At 24.6% G+C, this 20,093-nt stretch overlaps 4 protein-coding genes across 6 annotated transcripts in view; 1 reads left to right on the forward strand and 3 right to left on the reverse strand.

The window, feature by feature from the left end:
- The window catches only part of LOC122502470 (GRAM domain-containing protein 2A-like), a 54,990-nt gene extending 50,542 nt beyond the window's left edge, over positions 1-4,448 (reverse strand). The window contains exon 1 of one of the 3 annotated variants that reach the window (XM_043612542.1): positions 4,314-4,448. Coding sequence is in view for 2 of the 3 variants with exons in the window: in XM_043612541.1 (XP_043468476.1) it covers positions 1,798-1,885 (88 nt within the window). In the remaining variant the exon portion in view is untranslated. Of the gene's footprint in view, positions 1-1,797; positions 2,044-4,313 lie in introns of those variants that run through there. The other 2 variants (XM_043612541.1, XM_043612540.1) reach the window with 2 other exon arrangements.
- Positions 4,417-7,781, reverse strand: LOC122502471 (protein prenyltransferase alpha subunit repeat-containing protein 1). Its single transcript, XM_043612545.1, has 3 exons — positions 7,546-7,781; positions 5,186-5,916; positions 4,417-5,110 (listed from the first exon to the last, which is right to left on the reverse strand). Exons 1-3 carry the CDS (start codon positions 7,620-7,622, stop codon positions 4,638-4,640), a joined length of 1,281 nt encoding a protein of 426 aa, XP_043468480.1. The 5' UTR covers positions 7,623-7,781; the 3' UTR covers positions 4,417-4,637.
- A 423-nt stretch (positions 7,782-8,204) lies between these two features.
- Positions 8,205-11,598, forward strand: LOC122502450 (dynein light chain Tctex-type protein 2B-like). The gene is made up of 4 exons (XM_043612505.1): positions 8,205-8,806; positions 10,000-10,133; positions 10,389-10,522; positions 11,096-11,598. The coding sequence occupies exons 1-4, from the start codon at positions 8,616-8,618 to the stop codon at positions 11,141-11,143; spliced, it is 507 nt and encodes a 168-aa protein (XP_043468440.1). The 5' UTR covers positions 8,205-8,615; the 3' UTR covers positions 11,144-11,598.
- A 326-nt stretch (positions 11,599-11,924) lies between these two features.
- LOC122502449 (mucin-5AC) overlaps positions 11,925-20,093 on the reverse strand; it is a 28,546-nt gene continuing 20,377 nt past the window's right edge. The window contains exons 7-12 of the mRNA XM_043612504.1: positions 19,620-19,707; positions 19,437-19,527; positions 16,889-17,139; positions 16,162-16,740; positions 12,566-12,748; positions 11,925-12,440 (exon numbers count right to left, since the gene is read on the reverse strand). Of these exons, the coding sequence (XP_043468439.1) occupies positions 12,291-12,440; positions 12,566-12,748; positions 16,162-16,740; positions 16,889-17,139; positions 19,437-19,527; positions 19,620-19,707 (1,342 nt within the window). The 3' untranslated portion in view covers positions 11,925-12,290. The remainder of the gene's footprint in view (positions 12,441-12,565; positions 12,749-16,161; positions 16,741-16,888; positions 17,140-19,436; positions 19,528-19,619; positions 19,708-20,093) is intronic.

Genomic DNA, 20,093 nt, shown 5'->3' on the forward strand with positions numbered 1-20,093 from the left:
AATCAGCCTAGAGTTCAAGCCTATCGAATTCTTGAATAAAATTGTCCCTATGAGGAGCTAAATCGTTATTTGAAAAGAAAACACGTATTTGGTTATCCGAATTGAATTTATTATTTGGATCTGTTTATTTGTAAAAACCCTTCATCTCCAATTTTTTATTTACCTAAATTTTTGTTTTCAAAAAACTTATTAGGTATTATAAAAAATATAGGCCTCGTGACCTGATTTATTCATCCAACTCCGATTACGCGCCTGTCCTTGTACCCATTTTTCATCTTCAAGAAAAATCTTTACTCTAATCCAGGAAATTCTAATTAGATAAAAGTGTCCAACATGTGTATATGCTATATAACGAATTGTACTTGATCCGATTTCTTAATCATAACATTAAAAGAGTAAGATTCCTAAAATTACTTTGTACTTTGATTTTTGAAGAAAACTCTGTCGAATAATGAAATCAACGTTATATTAACCATTTTTATTAGAATTTTTTTTTAAAGACTAAAAATAAATGGAATTTATTAAAAGTAATTAAAATTGAGGTAAGAATATCTATCTTGACTATAGTTATAAACTAGTGCAAATGACATTTACACTTGACCCAAGTTGGCCTTCCTTCAATAATTATACTTGCCCTATACAGAATTAGTCTGTTACCTGAATCATTTGGCAAAATGTCACCCAGCTCTCAGTAACGTGTTGTGCGCAAAATGTCTCAAATTCTATTTATTTTGATACAGTTTTCAATGAGAAAATTCTAAAAATTATTCACTTAATTTTCCCAAATGTAAAAAGATGCACAACTATTTTTTAAAGTCAATTAAACCAAATTTTTTAGCATAATAACGCATAGAGAAAAAATTATTTGAGTTTTCTATCTATGTACATTCGATAAAGAAGATATATTGGGAGAGAATTTTAAATTTGCGGAATAAATTAAGATGTTTCAACTTAATTGAAAATGTATCTTGACTGAAGAGAACACCGACGTCGGTGTCGAAACGTCTCAAAATTATAATAAATGACATAATCCACAAAGTATTGAGTTTAATATGTCATAAATTAAGTGTCTATTCCAAACACCAAATAAAAATCTAATTGGATAAATTTGGGAAACAATTGACAATTTTGATGTTTGACATAAAATTATATTTGTTTATTTTCCCTTCGAGTTTCAAATCTATGTTCTGTCGGTAGAATAGACAACTGCGCGGTAAATTTAAATTTTTGTTTAAAATTCTAATGGATAAATTATAATAAAAAATCGATAAAATAGAAATTTTCTAAATTAAAAACAAGAAAATCTCCTTAATAAAAATTCAATTACTTACAATAATACGATTTCAGAGTCATTTGTTATTTCAAAAATTGCAAAATGCTAAAGGTTAAAAATTACATAAGTCTCTTAATTACGTATAATTCAATAAAAAGATTAAATTTACAATACTTGATAATTTTGTTCACCAAATAATTCAAACTAATTTAAAAAAAAACAAATGTTTGTTTTAAAAAATTTCAATTTGTCTCCATATTCTTTAAAAAAAAAGAGGACAAAAAAAATTGGAGTTTGAAGATTACTAATATATTAACATTCTTGAGAGAAAAAATTCATAAATCGTTTTCCAAAAAAAAATAAATATTTATAGACATTAATAGAAAAAAACAAATTCTAATAAATATTGAAATAAAATTCAATGAAATATAATGTCAGGGAATATAATCTGCGACTGACCTCCTTTTTTTCATTTTACATATTAAAACAAAACAAACGAAAAAAAAAATAAATAAGTCTCTCACCTTTAAATGCACGACGAGATGATAAACGTAAACTACTTGCACGTCTCAATGTAAATGTAAATTTCTCCTCTTCCTCCTCGCGATCCATGAATAATTATTTCTCTCACACAAAATATTATTGAAAAATTATGAAAAGGAACGTTTCCGTGAGTTGATTCGCTAACATGCATATAATAAATCTTGAAAAACACTACTGTGGATGTGACCGGCGAAGAGACCACGTAACTCTCTTTAAGAGTCTTTACTGTTAAAAGCCAATGAAAACAAAAGAAAATAGTCACGTGCTTTGGCTTCATAGACATGCTATCGATATAGCTATTAACGATTTCAAATCAATGTCAACATCAAAATTTTCAATTGCAATTTTATCCGCATTCGACTATTTTATTTAGTGTTATTCTTTTATTTTCTCGCGTTTTGTTACAAATCTATATTAGAAAAAAAAAAATTTATTTATTTTTATTAAAAATATTACCTATTTATTATCTTTCAAAACACGCGTTAAAAAAAAATTACAAGAAAATATATAATATAGTCTACGCGCGATAAAATTATTAGCGACAATCAATTTCTCGCTTCAACGATCATTGAACTTAAATTCTTTCTCGCGATAATATTTCATGTTGAGAATCGTAATTTTAAATGCTCTTCTTTCTGAAATTGTTTTTAATGAAAATTTCTTGTTTTAATAATAAAAAATATTTAACTTTAATTATAAAATATAAAAAGCTTTTTGAAAACAACAGCATTAAATTGAAAATAATTTTAATTTCAAAAATAAAATTTTCAAATTGAAAAAAAGCATTTATTAACCTAATCAACTGTAATTATTATTTATTTTACTTTGTGTATCAATTATTCATGTATAAAACAAGGTTTATGCGATAAAATTTGTTATATAGATTCAAACAAATGTTCACAATTTTAAAGAAAAGGAAAAAATTTCGATTCCCGAAATATTGAAACTATCATTGGAGAGTTTGATCAAGACTGACAACTGACGAAAAGTGGAAATTTATTTTTAAATCAAACGCTGAATCAGAACGTCGCGGGATCCGCGAAAGCGTGGGTTACATTATAACGGTCAGTTGTTTTCTCGCGATAGATACAATTTTATTGTTCTAGCTAAAAATACCCACACTCTATTTTAAAAAGAAAAACGGTTATCGATCTCAACGGGGAAATAATTGCATTTTTCACAAACTGACATTGATATAATAAAAAAATTATTTTGGAAATATTAAAGAAGAAGTATTATTGTTAATACTATAAAATAACTAATACAGATATGTATTATTCCATTAAGGTTAACAAATTGATAAAATTGAATATTTACTATATTAATTCAAAATTTTTGATGAATTTCACAAACACAGATGTTATTATTTCAGTTGTAATCAGTTAAAATGCATTTTTTAATGGTATTTAGATTTTCTTTACAAATTAATTAAAAATTTTGATAGATTTTATAAACACAGATGTTATGATTTCAGCTGTCATAAGTTAAAATGCATTTTGGGACAGGTGTTTGATGTTCTTTAAACATTAATTAAAAATTTTAATGGATTTGACAAACACAAATGTTATGATTTCGGTTGTGATCAGTTTAAATGTATTTTTAATAGGATTTAGATTTTCTCTATAAATTAATTAAAAATTTTGATAGATTTAAAAACACGGATGTTACGATTTTAGTTGTCATTAGTTTAAATGCATTTTGGAACAGTTGTTTGATCTTCTTGAAACATTAATTTTAAATTTTTATGGATTTTACAAACACAGATGTTATGATTTCAGTTGTTATCAGTTAAAATGCATTTTGGAACAGGTGTTTGATGTTCTTTAAAAATTAATTTAAAATTTTGATGGATTTCACAAACACAGATATTACGATTTGAGTTGTCATCAGTTAAAATGCATTTTGGGACAGGTTTTTAGATTTTCTTTGAAGATTAATTTAAAATTTTGATGGATTTCACAAACACAGATGTTATGATTTCAGCTGTCATAAGTTAAAATGCATTTTGGAACAGGTGTTTAATTTTCTTTAAATATTAACTTAAATTTTGATGGATTTTATAAACACGGATGTTACGATTTCAGTTGTGATCAGTTAAAATGCATTTTGGGACAGGTGTTTAATTTTCTTTAAACATTAATTCAAAATTTTGATGGATTTCACAAACACAGATGTTATGATTTCAGTTGTCATCAGTTAAAATGCATTTTGGATCAGGTGTTTGATGTTCTTTAAACATTTATTTAAAATTTTGATGGATTTCACAAACACAGATGTTACGATTTCATTTGTGATCAATTAAAAAGCATTTTGGAATAGCTGTTTAATTATCTTTAGAGATTGATTTAAAATTTTAATGGATTTTACAAACACAGATGTTATGATTTCAATCGTGATCAGTTAAAATGCATTTTTTCATATAAGCTTTTCTTCAAATTATGTACCAAAAAGAATGTTATTTGGAGCATTGAAATACGAGGATTTGAAGGAGATTTACCTTGGAAGTGGTTAAAAGAAGGCCCTTTCCACTGTATAAATAACTTTCCTTGGTTTCAATATATTCACTTTTGTTTTCTCTTTCTTTAAAAAAAGCAACCTTCTTTTAAAAAGTTTTGCTTTATTGACTATTTTTCCAGTCATCTAAAAATCATTGACAAAAATTTGCTTAAATCGAACTAGTCGATTAATTGGGCGGAGAGAATTATTTTCACTATCTACAAAATATAATGCTTGAATATTTATATAATTATAGTCGTAGCAGACACAAAATTTGATCTACCTTTTCTCGCAAAATACGACTTTATAAGAGGAAAAAATGTTCTCATTGTTCCAAATCATTATTCATTAGATATTTAATGAACTTTTCGGCTAGGAAATTTTGATGTTGACCAGATCTTTTGGCTTGAGCAATTAGATCTTGATTGTGTATATGAAATGCCTCCTCAAGAAGTCCACGTGACATTGCTGAATCGCCGGCAACTTTATTTTCTCTATTCCAATGCCTTTGAGTTTGATTGAAATCGAAAATTTCACTTTTATATTGAAAATACTTTTTATAAGAGTTTATTAAGGCAAGAAGAGAGTAGGCCAAAAATCTTCTATGACACCATAGAGCCTCATGACCAGGAAATGTTTTTATTAAATCCTCATTCAATACACATTCTTCAATCCAATATGAGAGATTTATCACCGTTTGATCACAGTCTTCGGCTTTTTTTTCACTTCTCACACCATGTAAAGGACACAAGAATTCACTGTTCACTGTGTCTGAATAGACAAATGCGTTTTTACATTCTGAAACAAAAAGGAAATAATTTAATACAAAAGCAGAATTTAACGAGTTTTTTCGATAAATAAAAATTTCCATACCTCTCTTATCATTTTTCACGTATTCTAAAACAATTGTTCGATGCCTGGCTATTTTGTCCAATGATATTTTCATTTCATCGTTTCGTGGATAAATAAAGAGTAATTTTTTCAATAAAAATTGTCGATAAGCAAAACCACTGTAATCGGAAACATTACGACTACACCAATTATTTGTCGTCTCCCATTCGTTTTGTAGAAATGAATAAAAATTCTCCTTAGCCAATGTCTCAAAAAGACCAACGGCATATTGTCGATGACACCATGCATGATTATTACTACAATATCTATTTGCAGTCATTGTTGCAACTTTTATCTCATTTCTCACGAGTGTCTCAATTTCAATTGACGATTGACTTGTGTCAGTTAATAAAAATTTAATGAGCCAACGACGATAAACAAATGCTTCGAAACATTTTGATTTATAATAAAGAACAATACTTGAAAAACGTAATTCTTGCATTGGATCTAGACGTCGATTTTTCACTAATTCACGTTTCATATTCCAAAATGTTGATATGTCGGGATTTAATAGAACAGCACCGAGAAGCCATCGTGATATTTTCACTGGATCTTCACGTCGATATTTACTTTGTCTTAGATCCAAGAGACGATTGTAAACGTAACAAAACAATGGTTGTACACTCCATGATGCGAGACCTAAATAATTCTCAGCATGGAAAACCGGTGATTTATTCTCATTGTCCTCGGCCGGAATAATTTCAAAACCAATACTAAAAATTGAAAAATAATAGGCAAATTATTAAGGAAATTGTATTTTTTTAAAAACCGTATGGTTTTTAGATTTTCTTTAAAGATTAATTAAAAATTTTGATGGATTTCACAAACACAGATATTATGATTTCAGTTGTAATCAGTTAAAATGCATTTTGGAATGGGTTTTAGATTTTCTTCAAACATTCATTTAAATTTTTGATGGATTTCACAAATACAAATGTTATGATTTCAGTTGTGATCAGTTAAAATGCATTTTGGAATGTGTTTTAGATTTTTTTCAAACACTAATTTAAAATTTTTAATTTTGATGGATTTCACAAACACAGATGGTATGATTTCAGTTGTGATCAGTTAAAATGCATTTTGGAATGTGTTTTAAATTTTTTTCAAACACAAATTTAAAATTTTGATGGATTTCACAAACACAGATGTTATGATTTCAGTTCTTATCAGTTAAAATGCATTTTGGAATGGTAAATCGATTATTTATTCTCATTGTCAGCCGGAATAATTTCAAAACCAATACTAAAAAATGAAAAATAACAGGCAAATTATTAAGGAGATTGTATTTTTTAAAAATCATATGAAAAATCGTTTTAAAAATAAATAAATAAAAATAAATCAGTAACAATAAATTATAATTACCATACAAAACAATTTCTTTAGTAATTAAGTGTAAAGAGAAAGTTCAATCTCACCGTCATTAACGATTCACTAATTATTTTATAATTGAATAGAACTGTATTTTTTATTTACGGGAAATTCACTAAAACTTTTAACTAGAAAAAAATTAAAAAATAGATTTTAAAAATAATTATGATCGCATTAATTTGATATTATAGTTAAAAATGTATAATTTTGAAGTTCTTAATTAAATATTTTTACTTTCTGTTTGATAAGAAGATTTTTTACAGGTTAGAATCAATTATGTCCTTCATTTTCGATTGTTTTGGATCTTTGAATTTGAATAAATTAACTTAAAAAGAAATTAATTAACTATTATTAATTGTAGTCAATATAATTAATTTAACTAATTAAATTATAAATTATCTGAATTTCAATATTTTTTCAAGATAACCTTTTAAGTTTCTTTTGTTAATGTAAATTTTTAAAATATTGTCTTTTTTCTATTTCTCTCACTTTTTCTGCTTTTTGTCTTAAAATTTCTATCCTTTGCCTTATTTAAAAAAAATTTTCCTAACTTCTTTTTAATTCCAAGAATTTTACATATATTTGCATTTACGGTCCTGAGACGAAATTGGAGAAAGTTTTTTAAATTGCCCTTAATCCTTAGACGTTAATTTAAGTCTATCGAAGACGAATTGTAAATTAATATCTAATTAATCAATAATTTAATTTTTTAATATTATTATTATTTTTTAACACAAAATTAAAGTTCAGCGCGGGAATAAATTAACAATGTTAATACATAACCGAAATTTTTTACCAAGTGTCATAACTTAACCTAAGAATTTTAAGCAAATTCATTTAAAATTCAAGAAAAAAATACACGTGAATTACAACAGGAAACGTTTCTTTAGTAGAAAATTGCTAAAGTTTTTGTTAAAATACCCCGCCCATGATTATTTCTCTATAATATATATATATATAGGTATTGTACTTACAGATTATGATCCTTCTCCAAAACATTTTCAATGTCAGCCAAGATTTTCTCAGCTGCCGGAAATACGTCCTCTTGCATTTTATTTACAATTATATTTTCCTTAACATTTTCTGTCAATTATTCATTAGTTATAAAACAATTATTTCTTATTTATTTCAATTTCTCTGCACAATAACTGCAGAGAGAGAGAGTGTTTCTCTTCGTGTCGTGGTCACAACGGAAAGTGAAGTAGAAGAAGTTAGCCGCGAGTAATCTCGAAAGATCGAAATCAAATATCGAAAAATCGATATTTGACACGCGGGAAAGAAATTTAAAATCGTAAATATTTAAGTGAATTAATTATTTACAACACATTTAATAACTAATTAATGAATTTCTTAGTAAAAAGGGAAAAGTTAATAGTAGACTAAAAGTTATTTGTTAGTCGGGAAAGTTACTTAATTTTGCACCGAATTAATTTCAAATTTACCGCACCGGATGTTTTTAAAATAAAGGTACACTCTCACCTCACTGCCTGCCTGCCTGCGCAGGCAGGCGCCATAAGAGTGAGAGAGAAAAAACATTTAATTTGAATTGTCTTACTCTCTTACTCCTATGTGTTACCATGTCAACCTGCAGGCAGGCAGGCAGGCAGTAGGAGCTGTGCTAGCGCCTTAATTTACCATAACCTCAAAATTCATGCTTGCGGTGTAAACGACGGTGTAAACAAAAAAAGACTGTTATTTACAAAAAACAGTCAGAGTTAAAAGAGACGTTTCTATAACAATTATATATTTAATATAAACATTTCTCTAGCACAAAAAAATCGTCAATTATAATTTTAACAATTGATAATATCAATTTTTTTAGTATATTCTCAGAGTTGCCACAGTAACGGTAATCAAAACACAGTGTAAACTTCGATTTTTTGTTTATCTTTAAATGTAGCATAAATGTGTGATGGATTATTTTAGTTTTATCGGCTTGTTGTTGTTCATTATAACGCTAACTGTTTTTAGTTTCTAATTAAATTTTGATTAGAAGAAAAAAGAAAAGTACAAAGATTTATATATAAAGGAAAAACAGTCAAAAATGGATGAATCTAATGATATTTTACCTCGACAATCAGAAATGAAGGGCCAAGCATGGCAAAAATTGTCTAAACAAGTGCCTGTTGTTGAAGAACCAAAATTAGATGCAAATTTTGAAATTCTCGAAGATGAGGATGGAGATGCTGAATCTCAACAAGCAACGTATCAAATTCGTCCAAAACTTTCTGAAAAGTAAGCTTTATTCTTATTATTTACATAATTTATTTTTAAGGTTAATTGTCAAGGTAAATTCTAAACGTTCAAATATAAACACTTTCTTTTATTATTCTCTTAAATACTTTGCTATTCTTTTCTATAATTATTATTATGATTACTATTATTATTGTTATTATTCGCAAGAATTCAATTATTTTCATAAATAATTACATTCTTCGTAAGAATTCAATTATTTTTATAAATAGTAAAATTTTTTGCAAAAATTCAATTATTTTTAAACAAAATTTTAATAAATCCTTCGAAACAATTCAATTGTTTTTTTAAACAGTAAAATCTTTGAAAAAATTCAATTATTTTCTAAAAAATTTCACGAAAGATTTCAATTTTTTGTTCTTAATTCGTTATAAAATTCTTTGCAAAAATTCAATTATTTTCAAAAAAATTTCACGAAAGAATTCAATTTTTTTTAATTCGTTATGAAATATTTCAAAAGAATTCAATTATTTTCTAAAATTTTAATAAATCTTTCAATACAATTCAATTATATTTATAAATATAGTAAAATTCTTTGCAAAAATTCGATGATTTTCAATAAATTAATTTTAAAATTGAAAATATTTAAAAAGAAAAATTATTAAAAGAAAGTTACGAAACAAAAAAGTTATTTCTATTATTATTTATTTATTTATTGTTTTTATTGTTTTTAAGTGTCCAAATAAAAGAAGAAATATTCAGAATTATCTATAGAAATATTTAAAAAGAAAATTATTATTTAAGCGTTTAACAAATTTCCAAAATTGATTGTTGGTGAATTATTTATTTATTTATTGCACACGAATAACTTTGCTATTTCTCAATTTCTTTTTCTATTTCACAGTTTTCCAATTATTTTCCATTTTATCTCGTTTTATTTATAGTATTCACAGTCGACTGTTAATTATAGTAAAATTATAATTTAAATCATAATTGAAATCATATTCAGTATAGAATATTGATAATTTTTCTTTCATTTTGGGGTCAAAAAATTAGAGATTTTAAAAATGAAAATTTTCTTGCGTGCGTCTTTAGATATAGAAATGAAAGGAAATTTCTTTGATTTTTCTTTTATAAAAATTTTAAAAAATATTTGTTCAAAAAAAAGAAAAAAATTAGGAGTATCGTTAACAATAAAAATATTCAAAAGAGAAAAAAACTATTCAAATACGCAGGTTTAAAACGTTAAATGCAAGAGAGATAATACACAACGTATTGTACGATCAACTATCAACAAAAACATTCAATGAGGCGGAAGCGTATCAATGGAGCAAGGAAATAGCGGATATTATAAAATATAAAATGAGGGGTAAAAAATTTGCCAAATATTTCTATTTTCAAAAATATTTTCAAAAAAAAATTCGATAAAAATCAAATTAAAAATTTGTTTTAATTAAAAAATATTAATTTGTTTTAATTTTTTAATTAAAACAATTTTTGAATCTGAATTTTATCGATCTTTTAAAACTTGAGAAGGAATGAAAAGAAGCTAAAAATTTAAAAAAGAAATCTCCCCAAAAAAGAACACAAAATTAATTCTTATTAAAGAAAAATATATTTTCAGAATTTAAATCCAAAGAGTACAAATACATTGTAAACGTTGTTATGGGCGAACAACGTGGTGCAGGTGTAAAAATGGGCGCGAGATGTTTTTGGGATGCTGAAGCTGATAGTTACGCTTTTGATAAGTTTGTGAATGTAAGAAACTTTTTTTTCTCAAAGAAAAAAGAATTTTTCTTTACAAAGAAAATTTTTTTTCTTCAATTTTTTTCTCTGTGTGAATTTTTTCACATCAGTTTTATTTCTCGCAATGATTGATTAAAGAAAGGAAATAAATTATTCAATTAATTAAATTATTATTATTGACTAAGTAAATTGATAGTTAATTCATTTAATTAATAATCAATAATCTAAATGATTTAATAATTAATTTATTTAGTTAATTATCTAAATGAATTAATAATTTATTTAGTCAATAACCCAAATGAATTAATAATTTATTCAGTTAATTACCCAAATGAATTAATAATTTATTTAGTTAATTACCTAAATAAATTAATAATTTTTTTAGTCAATAACCCAAATGAATTAATAATTTATTTAGTTAACTGAATATTTGAATTGACAATATTATCTGATAGTTAGTTTAACTATTGAATTAAAATTTAATAATGAAACTTTTTCAATTATCAGTGAATTATTCAATTAATCAAAGAGAATTATTTTACTGTCGAATAATTTAATTCATTGATTTCGTGTTTTTTTTTTTAGGACTCGTTATTTTGCGTTGCAACAGTTTACGCTGTACATTATTATTAAGAATGACAAGAAGCTCTCTTAGTTAACAAAAAGAAAATTAATCAGGACATTTATTTAACTGGAAGACAACATTCTTTTTATTTCACGAAAGGAACTACAATATTGTGCCGTTTTTTTTTAAATTTAAAACGATGATTTTTTTTGTTTCTTCAGTTTTGGAAATTTTTTCTTCACTGCGAAAATTCGAAGTCACAAAAAACTTCTCTTTGTCGATTTCTATTTTATATGTGTATGATAATTATATAACGAGACTTGATTGATATTTTTGCGTTCGTCTTGTAAAACGCACTCGTTTTTTTTGTGTGTTTAATGCTCGTTTTTTTTATTATTAATTATATATATGATTATTATTGATACGTATTTATAATATTATTATAGCACCATAATTCACGGTCTCAGGTCTATGAAACTATTGATGATTAAGAAATAAAAAATTAGTCGATTTCAATAAGTTACACTATTTTTTTTCTTAATTAATTCATGAGGAGGCGGAGAATTCGTTTTTCCATTATAAAGATTTTTTTCTATTTTTCATATAATAGTTTTTTTTTTAATTTTAATTTTTAATTTACAAAAGAAAGAAAATAATATTTTCTCTCTAAAAAAAATTATTAATTTACTACTAGAATTAATAGAATTAAATTTTTTTAGCGAGAAAATATTCCTATTTTTTATATTTAATAGAATTTTGCGACTATTTTAAGCAAAAATTAATTTTTATAAAATCCGAACGGATATTAATTTTTTTAAATTAGAGAAAATTGTGTAAAAATTAATGTTTTTAGAGAAAAAATTGAAACTCACAGGTTTTTTGTCATACAATAAATATAAATAGAACATTTGAGTTAAACTACATTTTTTGTTAGAGACAGTATCATTGATATTAATATTCAATTGATAATAATTATTTTAACATTTAAGATCTACTGATTTTTTGCCGCTACATTTTTATTTTTAAGAATTCAGAATTTTTCGTCGAGAGAAAAGAAAATATTCTTTGCAATTAAAGAATATATTCTTTAATTGCAAAGAATTATTTTTTTTAAACATCTGAATTCAAAATTGAGGCATTGAATGTTATTATTATTATTATTAATTTTGTTTAGTTTTCGCGAATTTTTGTTTAAATAGCTTGATATTTTTTTTTTCACATAATGACACATGGTGCAGCGCAACACAGAGGCAAACAAAGAGGTATCGCTACTTTTCCTTTCTTTGTCTTCCATTTTGTTTCTGATTTCGATTCTTTTTCGTACATCCCCCGTTTCCATTCGCCCTTATCCGACATGTAGGCACTCTGAAATAAAAAATTGTTTTAGAAGAAAATTTGAAAAAAGTTTTGAAAATAAAATTAAAAAATAAAAATCTTTGGAATTTTAATAATAAATAAATAATTTAAAGATATAAATGATAAAAACTTACGCTTGAGTGTGCCATTGATCCACTTCCTTCACGTTTCGCTAATTCAGAACCTGGGGGATAATAAACAGGAGAAGCTGCCTTGCTTCTTGGTGGAGAGTTCGTGAATTCCACTTCCTTTTTAATTATTTCCTTGGTTCTTCGTTGAACCCGCTCCTTTCGGTCAATCTCGTCCAAAACTTCTTTCTGCAAACATTTTTTTTTCTCTGTATAGTAAAATTTCTAATCAATTGTAAATATTCTTTTGAATTCATTCGTCAGGGTTGACACAGGTCAGGGAATTCAGGGAAAAGTCTCAAGGAAAGTTGAATTTGTTAGGGAAATGAAGGAAAAGTCAGGAATTTTTATTAAAAGTACTGGAAAAAAATTAAATATTTAGAATTTAGAAGAAAATTCTTAATTTTGGTGTTTTTTTTTTGTTTACTTTATATTCCATGAAATTATCACGAATTTTGATACAAAACCTTCAATTTTTTCTATTTCTGACAATAATTTCTTTTTAAATTACTTAATTCTTGAAGAACTATCATAAAATTATTACTTATAAATTATTTAATAAAGAATTCAATTTTAAATTTTTGTAAAGTTAAATTTTTAATGAATTTAATTAGAAATTTTAAAGAATTTAAATTTTTTAAAAATTATAATAATTCAAATTCTTCTGAAATTATAGTTAAATTATTTCAGTAACTAATTAGTTATTAAAAATAATGGACTTATAGAAAAATATTTAGTTAGAAACAGTAACAAAAATTGAATTTTGGGGATAAGTTACAAATGATTACAGAAATTCAATTATTTTCAAAAGTAATAAAATTCTTCCCAAAAATTCAATTATCTTTAAACATTTTTTTTTAATTCTCGACAAAATTCAATTATTTTTATAAATTATATAAAAATCTTCTCCAAAATTCAATTACTTTCAAAAATTTTAATAAACTTTTTGGCAAAATTTCAACTATTTTCAAAAATTTTCCTCAATTCACTGATTTTTAATATATTTACTATTTTAATAAAATTTTCCAAAAGAACTCAATTATTTACAAATTTTTAATACATTTCTTAGCAATATATTTCAATTATTTACATAAATAATAAAATTTTTTACAGGGATTCAATTATTTTCAATTATTTTGAATAAATTTCATTTTTAAAAATTTGAAAGAAATTTCTTTGTGATAATTCAATTATTTTTAACATGTACTATTTTAATAAAATTTATCAAAAGAATTCAATTATTTGAAAAACTTTAATAAAGTTCTTCTCAAAAATTCAATTATTCGTTGCAAGAATTCAATTATATTTTTATAACTAATAAATTTATTGCAGAATTTAAATTATATTTAATACAATTTTAAATGAATTCCTCGAAAAATGCAATTATTCTTAAACATGTTTTTAAAATTCTTCAAAAATAATTCAATTATTTAAAAAAATTATATAATTTGTTTATTAGAATTTAATAATTTAATTCTTAAAAGTTTTATTAAAATTCGTCGAAAGAATTCAATTTTTTAAAAGTTTGTTGATAAAATTCTTTATATGAGAATTCAATTTTAAGAAACATTCAATTATTCAAAAAATTATTAATTTTAATATTTAAATAATTTAATTATCGTAGAATTTTCTAATAAAAATTGATTTAAAAGTAAATTTCAGTTAAAATCTTAGATAATTATTGAATATTAAAAGCAATATAGCGTGAATTTTAAGAAATAATTTAATTTTGAAAAGGTTTCAAATTAAAATCTTTGAAAATTTGAATTTTTTATACTTTTAACTAACAATTCTTTTGAATTAATTTTTTTGAAATTATGTTTAATTGAATTTTTTTAAAAATTATTTTTTTAATTTTTTTTTCTAATATTATATTAGAAAATAAAAACTTGAAATATTTAATTGAAGAATTTCCGCATAATTAAAAATTCGTAAAATTGAATTGCAAACGAATAAATTTGAAAATTTTCAAAAAAAGTTTTTCAAAAATTATTAAAAATAATTGATTTAAAGAAATTTTAAGAAGAAAATAATTTAAAGAATTTTACTTAAAAATTCTAAGAAATAATAAATAGAAGAAAATAATTTTGAAGAAGTTACAGTAACAATATTAATAATTATTTTATTACTCGGTCATCTTTAGTTATTGTAAAACATGAAGAAGTCGATCATTTCGAGTCGAAGACTCGGAATTAATTAAATTTGTTTGATTTAATTAATTAAATTTGAGAAAAGTTTGAATTTGAAAATCTTATTTAATTGCTATGGAAAAATAATAATGATTATAAATATTTTTAAAAATGAAGTTATTGATGTTTTCGAATAATTTCCCAATTAAAGAAATTCTAGAACATTTTTTTGACTATCCAATCATTTTTAGAGTGAATTAGAATATTCTTTAGGGTCAGGGAAAAATTTTGTCTGCAAATTAGGGAAAAACAAAATTAAATTTTTGTGTCAACCCTGATTCATCTTCTTTTCTTCATCTCTTATATAATTTCCTGCTATTATCTTTATTAGTTTTTTCATTTCGTCTAATGCACTATTTTTTTTTTGTTGGTAGTTACATTATACAAAGTCTGTTTAGTAATTCTTAAAAATGGTTCTTAATTTTCAAATGGACATTTTTTACCACTGTAAATATTTGTGAAAAATTACTATTTCTATTGTAAAAAAAAACAAAAACAAAATTTAAGAACTTTTCTAACTAATTTGTAAAAAATTGTAGTAAATAAATTTCGACCATTTGAACGTTGAGAATTTTATAGGAACTGGGTAATGTTAATTTTTTTTATTTTTATAGGGAGGGAGTGAATCGTGTCGCAGCTTATAAGGAACTCGATACTGAATTGGTGAAAAATGTGAAATTTGCAACAATGGATGGTGTTAATTTGACAATGTTCACCAAGAGATTATACTCTGAGAAATCGGTGAAGGAGGCCGATGAAGTTTGGACTTGGGAGTCTCTCTTCACTCAAGTTGCATCGGAGCTTAATAGTGAAAATGAATAATTACAAGAAAGACTTTACTAATAGGGAAGAAAATTAAATAATTTTTTCGAATTACTCGTTAGTGCTGATACTTAAGTTTTATAGACTTAAAAAATTTACTACTTTCGCAAATTGTTTTCAATTACCTGTTCTAAGTATTGTTAGTTTAAATCGTCAGGTTTATAAAAAAATATGCACAACAAGTGGCCTTATAAGTGGTTTTTATGGAATTTATAGGAGTAAATAAAAAAAAAACTTTTTCTAATTATTTCGGGAGTTAATTTTTGAAATAGAATTTTTTTTGCATTATTGCAACGTAGAAATGTTGTAGCTACTGATTCCAAGTTGTTTCAATATTGTGCGATTTTTTTTACTTGAGATATAAGCGTTCAAAGCCAACTGACTATACTTTTTGCGCTAATTTTTAATTTTTAATTAATCTAGATTTTTAAAAATTTGTCTGTTCTTTTCGAAAAGATGGATCGAAAGTTAATAAATTGGCCAGCGTCTAAAATTTAATAGAGCGAAGCTTCCGATTTCTAGTTTTATAAAAATGCAAACCGTAAGAAATTCTAAGAAAAATACCAACTATAAAAAAAAAAAAAATCTTACCTCGGTGTCTGAAAAAGAAGCCATCAGATCTTCGAGTTTAGCGGGTGGTCCCTCGGAAATCGGTGGTTTCGTCGGATAAACTTTGACCCCACCAGAGGGAAATGGTTTGGGTCCATCGCAACTTTTGCTGGACTTTTCGAATTTATAAATTGTCTCCTTTGCGCTTGTCGTTTGTACCGGAGGATAATAAGTTCTAGGCGGACTTCGTGATCTACTACTGTAATGCTCCTCAATTAATTCGGTTCGCGTTTCACTCACTGGTGCCACTGGACTTTGATAATAGGTGGTGCTCTTAAGTTCCGCGTGATCGGTGAAATCGCCAGGTCCTCGTGGTCCATAGCCATTGATATCGGAGAATTTCTCTCTTCTCGTCAAACTTGACGTGCCCGTTGGTGAGGGTGATCCATGATAGATTGTTGTCGCATTACTCGAAGTGTGATAAGTTGGACTCGTTGGTCTATAACCGTGGCGCTCTTCACGGAAATATTTTTCCTCAGCGTGAACGGTTTTCGATTTTACTGGCACGTCAATTGGTGAATATCTCACTGGACTTCCTGAGCGGTAACCTCTTTGATCCACCTGAAAGTAATTTAAATACGTAAATTAGAAAAGTATTTAAAAGTAATTTAAATACGTAATTTAAAAAAGTATTTAGAAGTGATTTAAATTCTCCTCCTTTCTGTTTTTCTTCTCTTCTATAAATTTTCAAAGTCGTTTTTTTATTTACCTCATAGGTGATCGTTTTTTGAACCCCTGGATCCTTTGTAGATGAATAGGTCACGGATTTATCATGATTCTTTGTCAAGGAACTATTCACGTATGTGTCTGGTGCTCCAGGAAGCTCGTAGGTGTAGGTCTTGACAGTGGTTGTCACCTTAGTGTTCGGTCCGGGTGCCAAATTCACTGGCACTGCGGGTGTTACGTCCTCAAGTACTTCATGTGACGTGCTCGTCAATGTTCTTGGATTCGATCGGTAACCTAAAGATTTTACAATTTCAGACTTCGCACTCGATAATTAATTTTAAAAAGGAATCAAAAAGTAGTTTTAAAACTAAAAAAGTAGTAAAAAAATAGCTATTTAAAAATTAAACTTGACGATAAAAAAAATCGTTTTAGACAAGAATTCCATTCCATATTTTTTATTTTCCTGATTTTCATCAAAAATATTTACTTCTTTCTTATCCTGATAATAAATTGAATTCCTGCAATGAATTTTATAATTCATGAAAGAACTTAAATATTTATAAAAACAATTTCATTCTTGCGAAGAATTTTATAAAAATTTTTAAAGAATTTATTTCTTTCGACTAATTTTATGCAAATTCTAATTTGAATAATTGAATTCCTGTGAAATTTAATATTAATCATGAGAAAAATTTAATTCTTACGAAGAATTTACAAAAAATTTTTTAAATAATTGAATTCTGTTTGGAAATTTTATGAAAATAATAGTAGATATAAAAAATCATTGAATTGAAAAAAGTTTTTAAAAACAATTAAATTTCATAAAGAATTCTATTAAAATTTTTGACAATAACTGAATGTCTGTGTGGTATTTTATTAAATTTTTTTGAAAATAATTGAATTCTTGAGAAAGATTTTACTGGAATTTCTTTAAATAATAGAATTTTCAAGAAGAAATTTATTACTTTTAAAAATAATTGAATACTTGTGATGAATATTGTTATTTAAGAAAATAATTGAATTTTGCAAACAATTTTATTGAAACGCCTAAAAATAATTAAATTTTCGGAAATAATTTTGTTATTTATCTTTAATAATTGAATTCTTACGAAGAATTATTTATGTAAAATAAATGAATTCTTGGTAAGAATTTTATTAGAATCTAAAAGAATTTAAAATAATTGATTTCTTTCGAACAATTTCATTAAAATATTTAGAAATTATTTAATTATTCTAAAGAATTTAAAAAAAATATTTTTTTTTAAATAATTAATTTTTTCAAGGAATTGAAATTAAATTTATTAGAATAATTACATTTTATAAAGAATTATTTTAAAATTTTGGACAATAATTGACTGTCTGTGTGGTATTTTATTAAATTTTTTTTAAAATAATTGAATTTCTAAAAAGCATTTTATCATTTTTGAAAATAATTGAATTCTTCCGAACGATTTTATTTATAATTCTTTCAAATAATTGAATTTACAAGAAGAAATTTATTACTTTTCAAAATAATTGAATTCTTGTAATGAATATTGTTATTTATGAAAATTATTGAATTTTGCAAAGAATTTTAATAAAATGACTCAAAATATAATTGGATTTTCGGGAATAATTTTGTTATTTATCGACATAATTGAACTTTTTCGAAGAATTATTTATGTAAATAATTGAATTCTTGGGAAGAATTTTATTAAAATCTAAAAAAATATTTGAATTATTTTTAAAAAATTTAATTACAATTGTAAGTACATTTTACAAAGAAAAGAATATTAAAATTTTTAACAATAATTGAAATCCTGCGATGAATTTTATTATTTACGAAAATAATTGAATAATTTCAAAAAAATTTATTAAAATGGTTAAAAAAATTGAATTCCTGAGAGGAATATTTTATTATTTATGAAAATAATTGAATTTGACAAAGAATTTTATAAAAATGCTTCAAAATAATTGAATTTTCAGGAATTATTTTGTTATTTATCGACATAATTGAATTATTTCGAAGAATTATTTTTGTATATGGTAACTGAATCCTACGATGAATTTATTATTTATGAAAATAATTAAATAGTTGCTAAGAATTTTATTAAAATTTTCAAAAATAATTGAATTATTGCGAAAAATTGTATTAAAATGTTTAAAACGAATTGAATTTCTGTGAAAAAAATTTATTTATTTATTTGTTATTTTTAAAAACAATTGAATTCTTCATAAGAATTTTACAAACATTGTTTTAAATAATTAATTTTCTCGAAATATAATAAATATAATGAAAATTTTATTTTAAATTGAATTCTTGTGGAAAATTTTATTTGCGAAAATAATTGAATTTTTCGATTAATTAATTTAAAATAGTATTAAAAATATAATTAAAATTCTTCGACGAGTATTATTATTTATAAAAATAATTGAATTATTTCTTGCTGAGTAGTTTATCAAACATTTTTTTAAATAATTGGATTTTCATAAAAAAAAATGTTATTATTAGTGAAAATAATTGAATTTTGAATATTTTTTGAAAATAATTGAATCGTTTTAAAGAATTTGATTATAATTTTTAAGGATTTTAAGGATTTGACATTACTTACTCTCTTTACTTTCTTGATAAAATACGTCCTTCTGGGTTGATCGAATAGGAGACGGTTGTCGAGTCCTGAGACTGCTGTCACTATAAGAGGTCTGAAAAGTAATAAATTAGAATTAGAGGATTAATAAAATAAAGTTTTTTTTTTTTATAATATAAAAAAGCATATAAGTTAGAAAATACTGACCAATTCTCTAGTAACCGATTTAGTTGGTTCTGGACTTCGGCGTCTCGTACGTGATGATTCTTCATAACTTCGATCACGAATTGAATCGCTATAAAAAATTTAATTAATCAGTTAATGAAAAAATTCACTCCTTATGCAACAAATGTGAGAAATTTAAGAATTCTTATATTTTACTTCTTATCACTGCAAAAAGAAGTATCTTAAAACTGACTACAAAGTTACTTAAAACGTAATAACTTCTTTAGAAAAATTAATAAACAAACAACTAACTATACATCACTGTAAAAATTAAGTATATCTTAAAAATGACTACAAAATTTCTTAATACACCTTATAAGATGTTTAGGCCAAAAATATAAGATATTTTAAGTAACTTTGTAGTCACTTTTAAGACATAGGTACTTAATTTTTGCAGTGTAGACAGTAAATTATAAATCGAGCGTAAAAAAATGAACGTCAAACACTTGCAAAAAA

Source organism: Leptopilina heterotoma, unplaced genomic scaffold (assembly GCF_015476425.1).
Source record: "Leptopilina heterotoma isolate Lh14 unplaced genomic scaffold, ASM1547642v1 Lhet_23, whole genome shotgun sequence".
Classification (NCBI taxonomy): domain Eukaryota; kingdom Metazoa; phylum Arthropoda; class Insecta; order Hymenoptera; family Figitidae; genus Leptopilina; species Leptopilina heterotoma.

Bases quoted from the DNA above. Each gene is read 5' to 3' on its own strand.
- LOC122502450 (XM_043612505.1), top strand. From the start codon at position 8,616: ATGGATGAATCTAATGATATTTTACCTCGACAATCAGAAATGAAGGGC. The intron at 8,807-9,999 runs GTAAGCTTTATT...TCAAATACGCAG, and splicing joins CGTCCAAAACTTTCTGAAAA to GTTTAAAACGTTAAATGCAA. The intron at 10,134-10,388 runs GTAAAAAATTTG...ATATATTTTCAG, and splicing joins TATAAAATATAAAATGAGGG to AATTTAAATCCAAAGAGTAC.
- LOC122502471 (XM_043612545.1), bottom strand. From the start codon at position 7,622: ATGCAAGAGGACGTATTTCCGGCAGCTGAGAAAATCTTGGCTGACATT. The intron at 5,917-7,545 runs GTAAGTACAATA...TTCAATTTTTAG, and splicing joins TTGGAGAAGGATCATAATCT to TATTGGTTTTGAAATTATTC. The intron at 5,111-5,185 runs GTATGGAAATTT...TTTTTGTTTCAG, and splicing joins CGTGAAAAATGATAAGAGAG to AATGTAAAAACGCATTTGTC.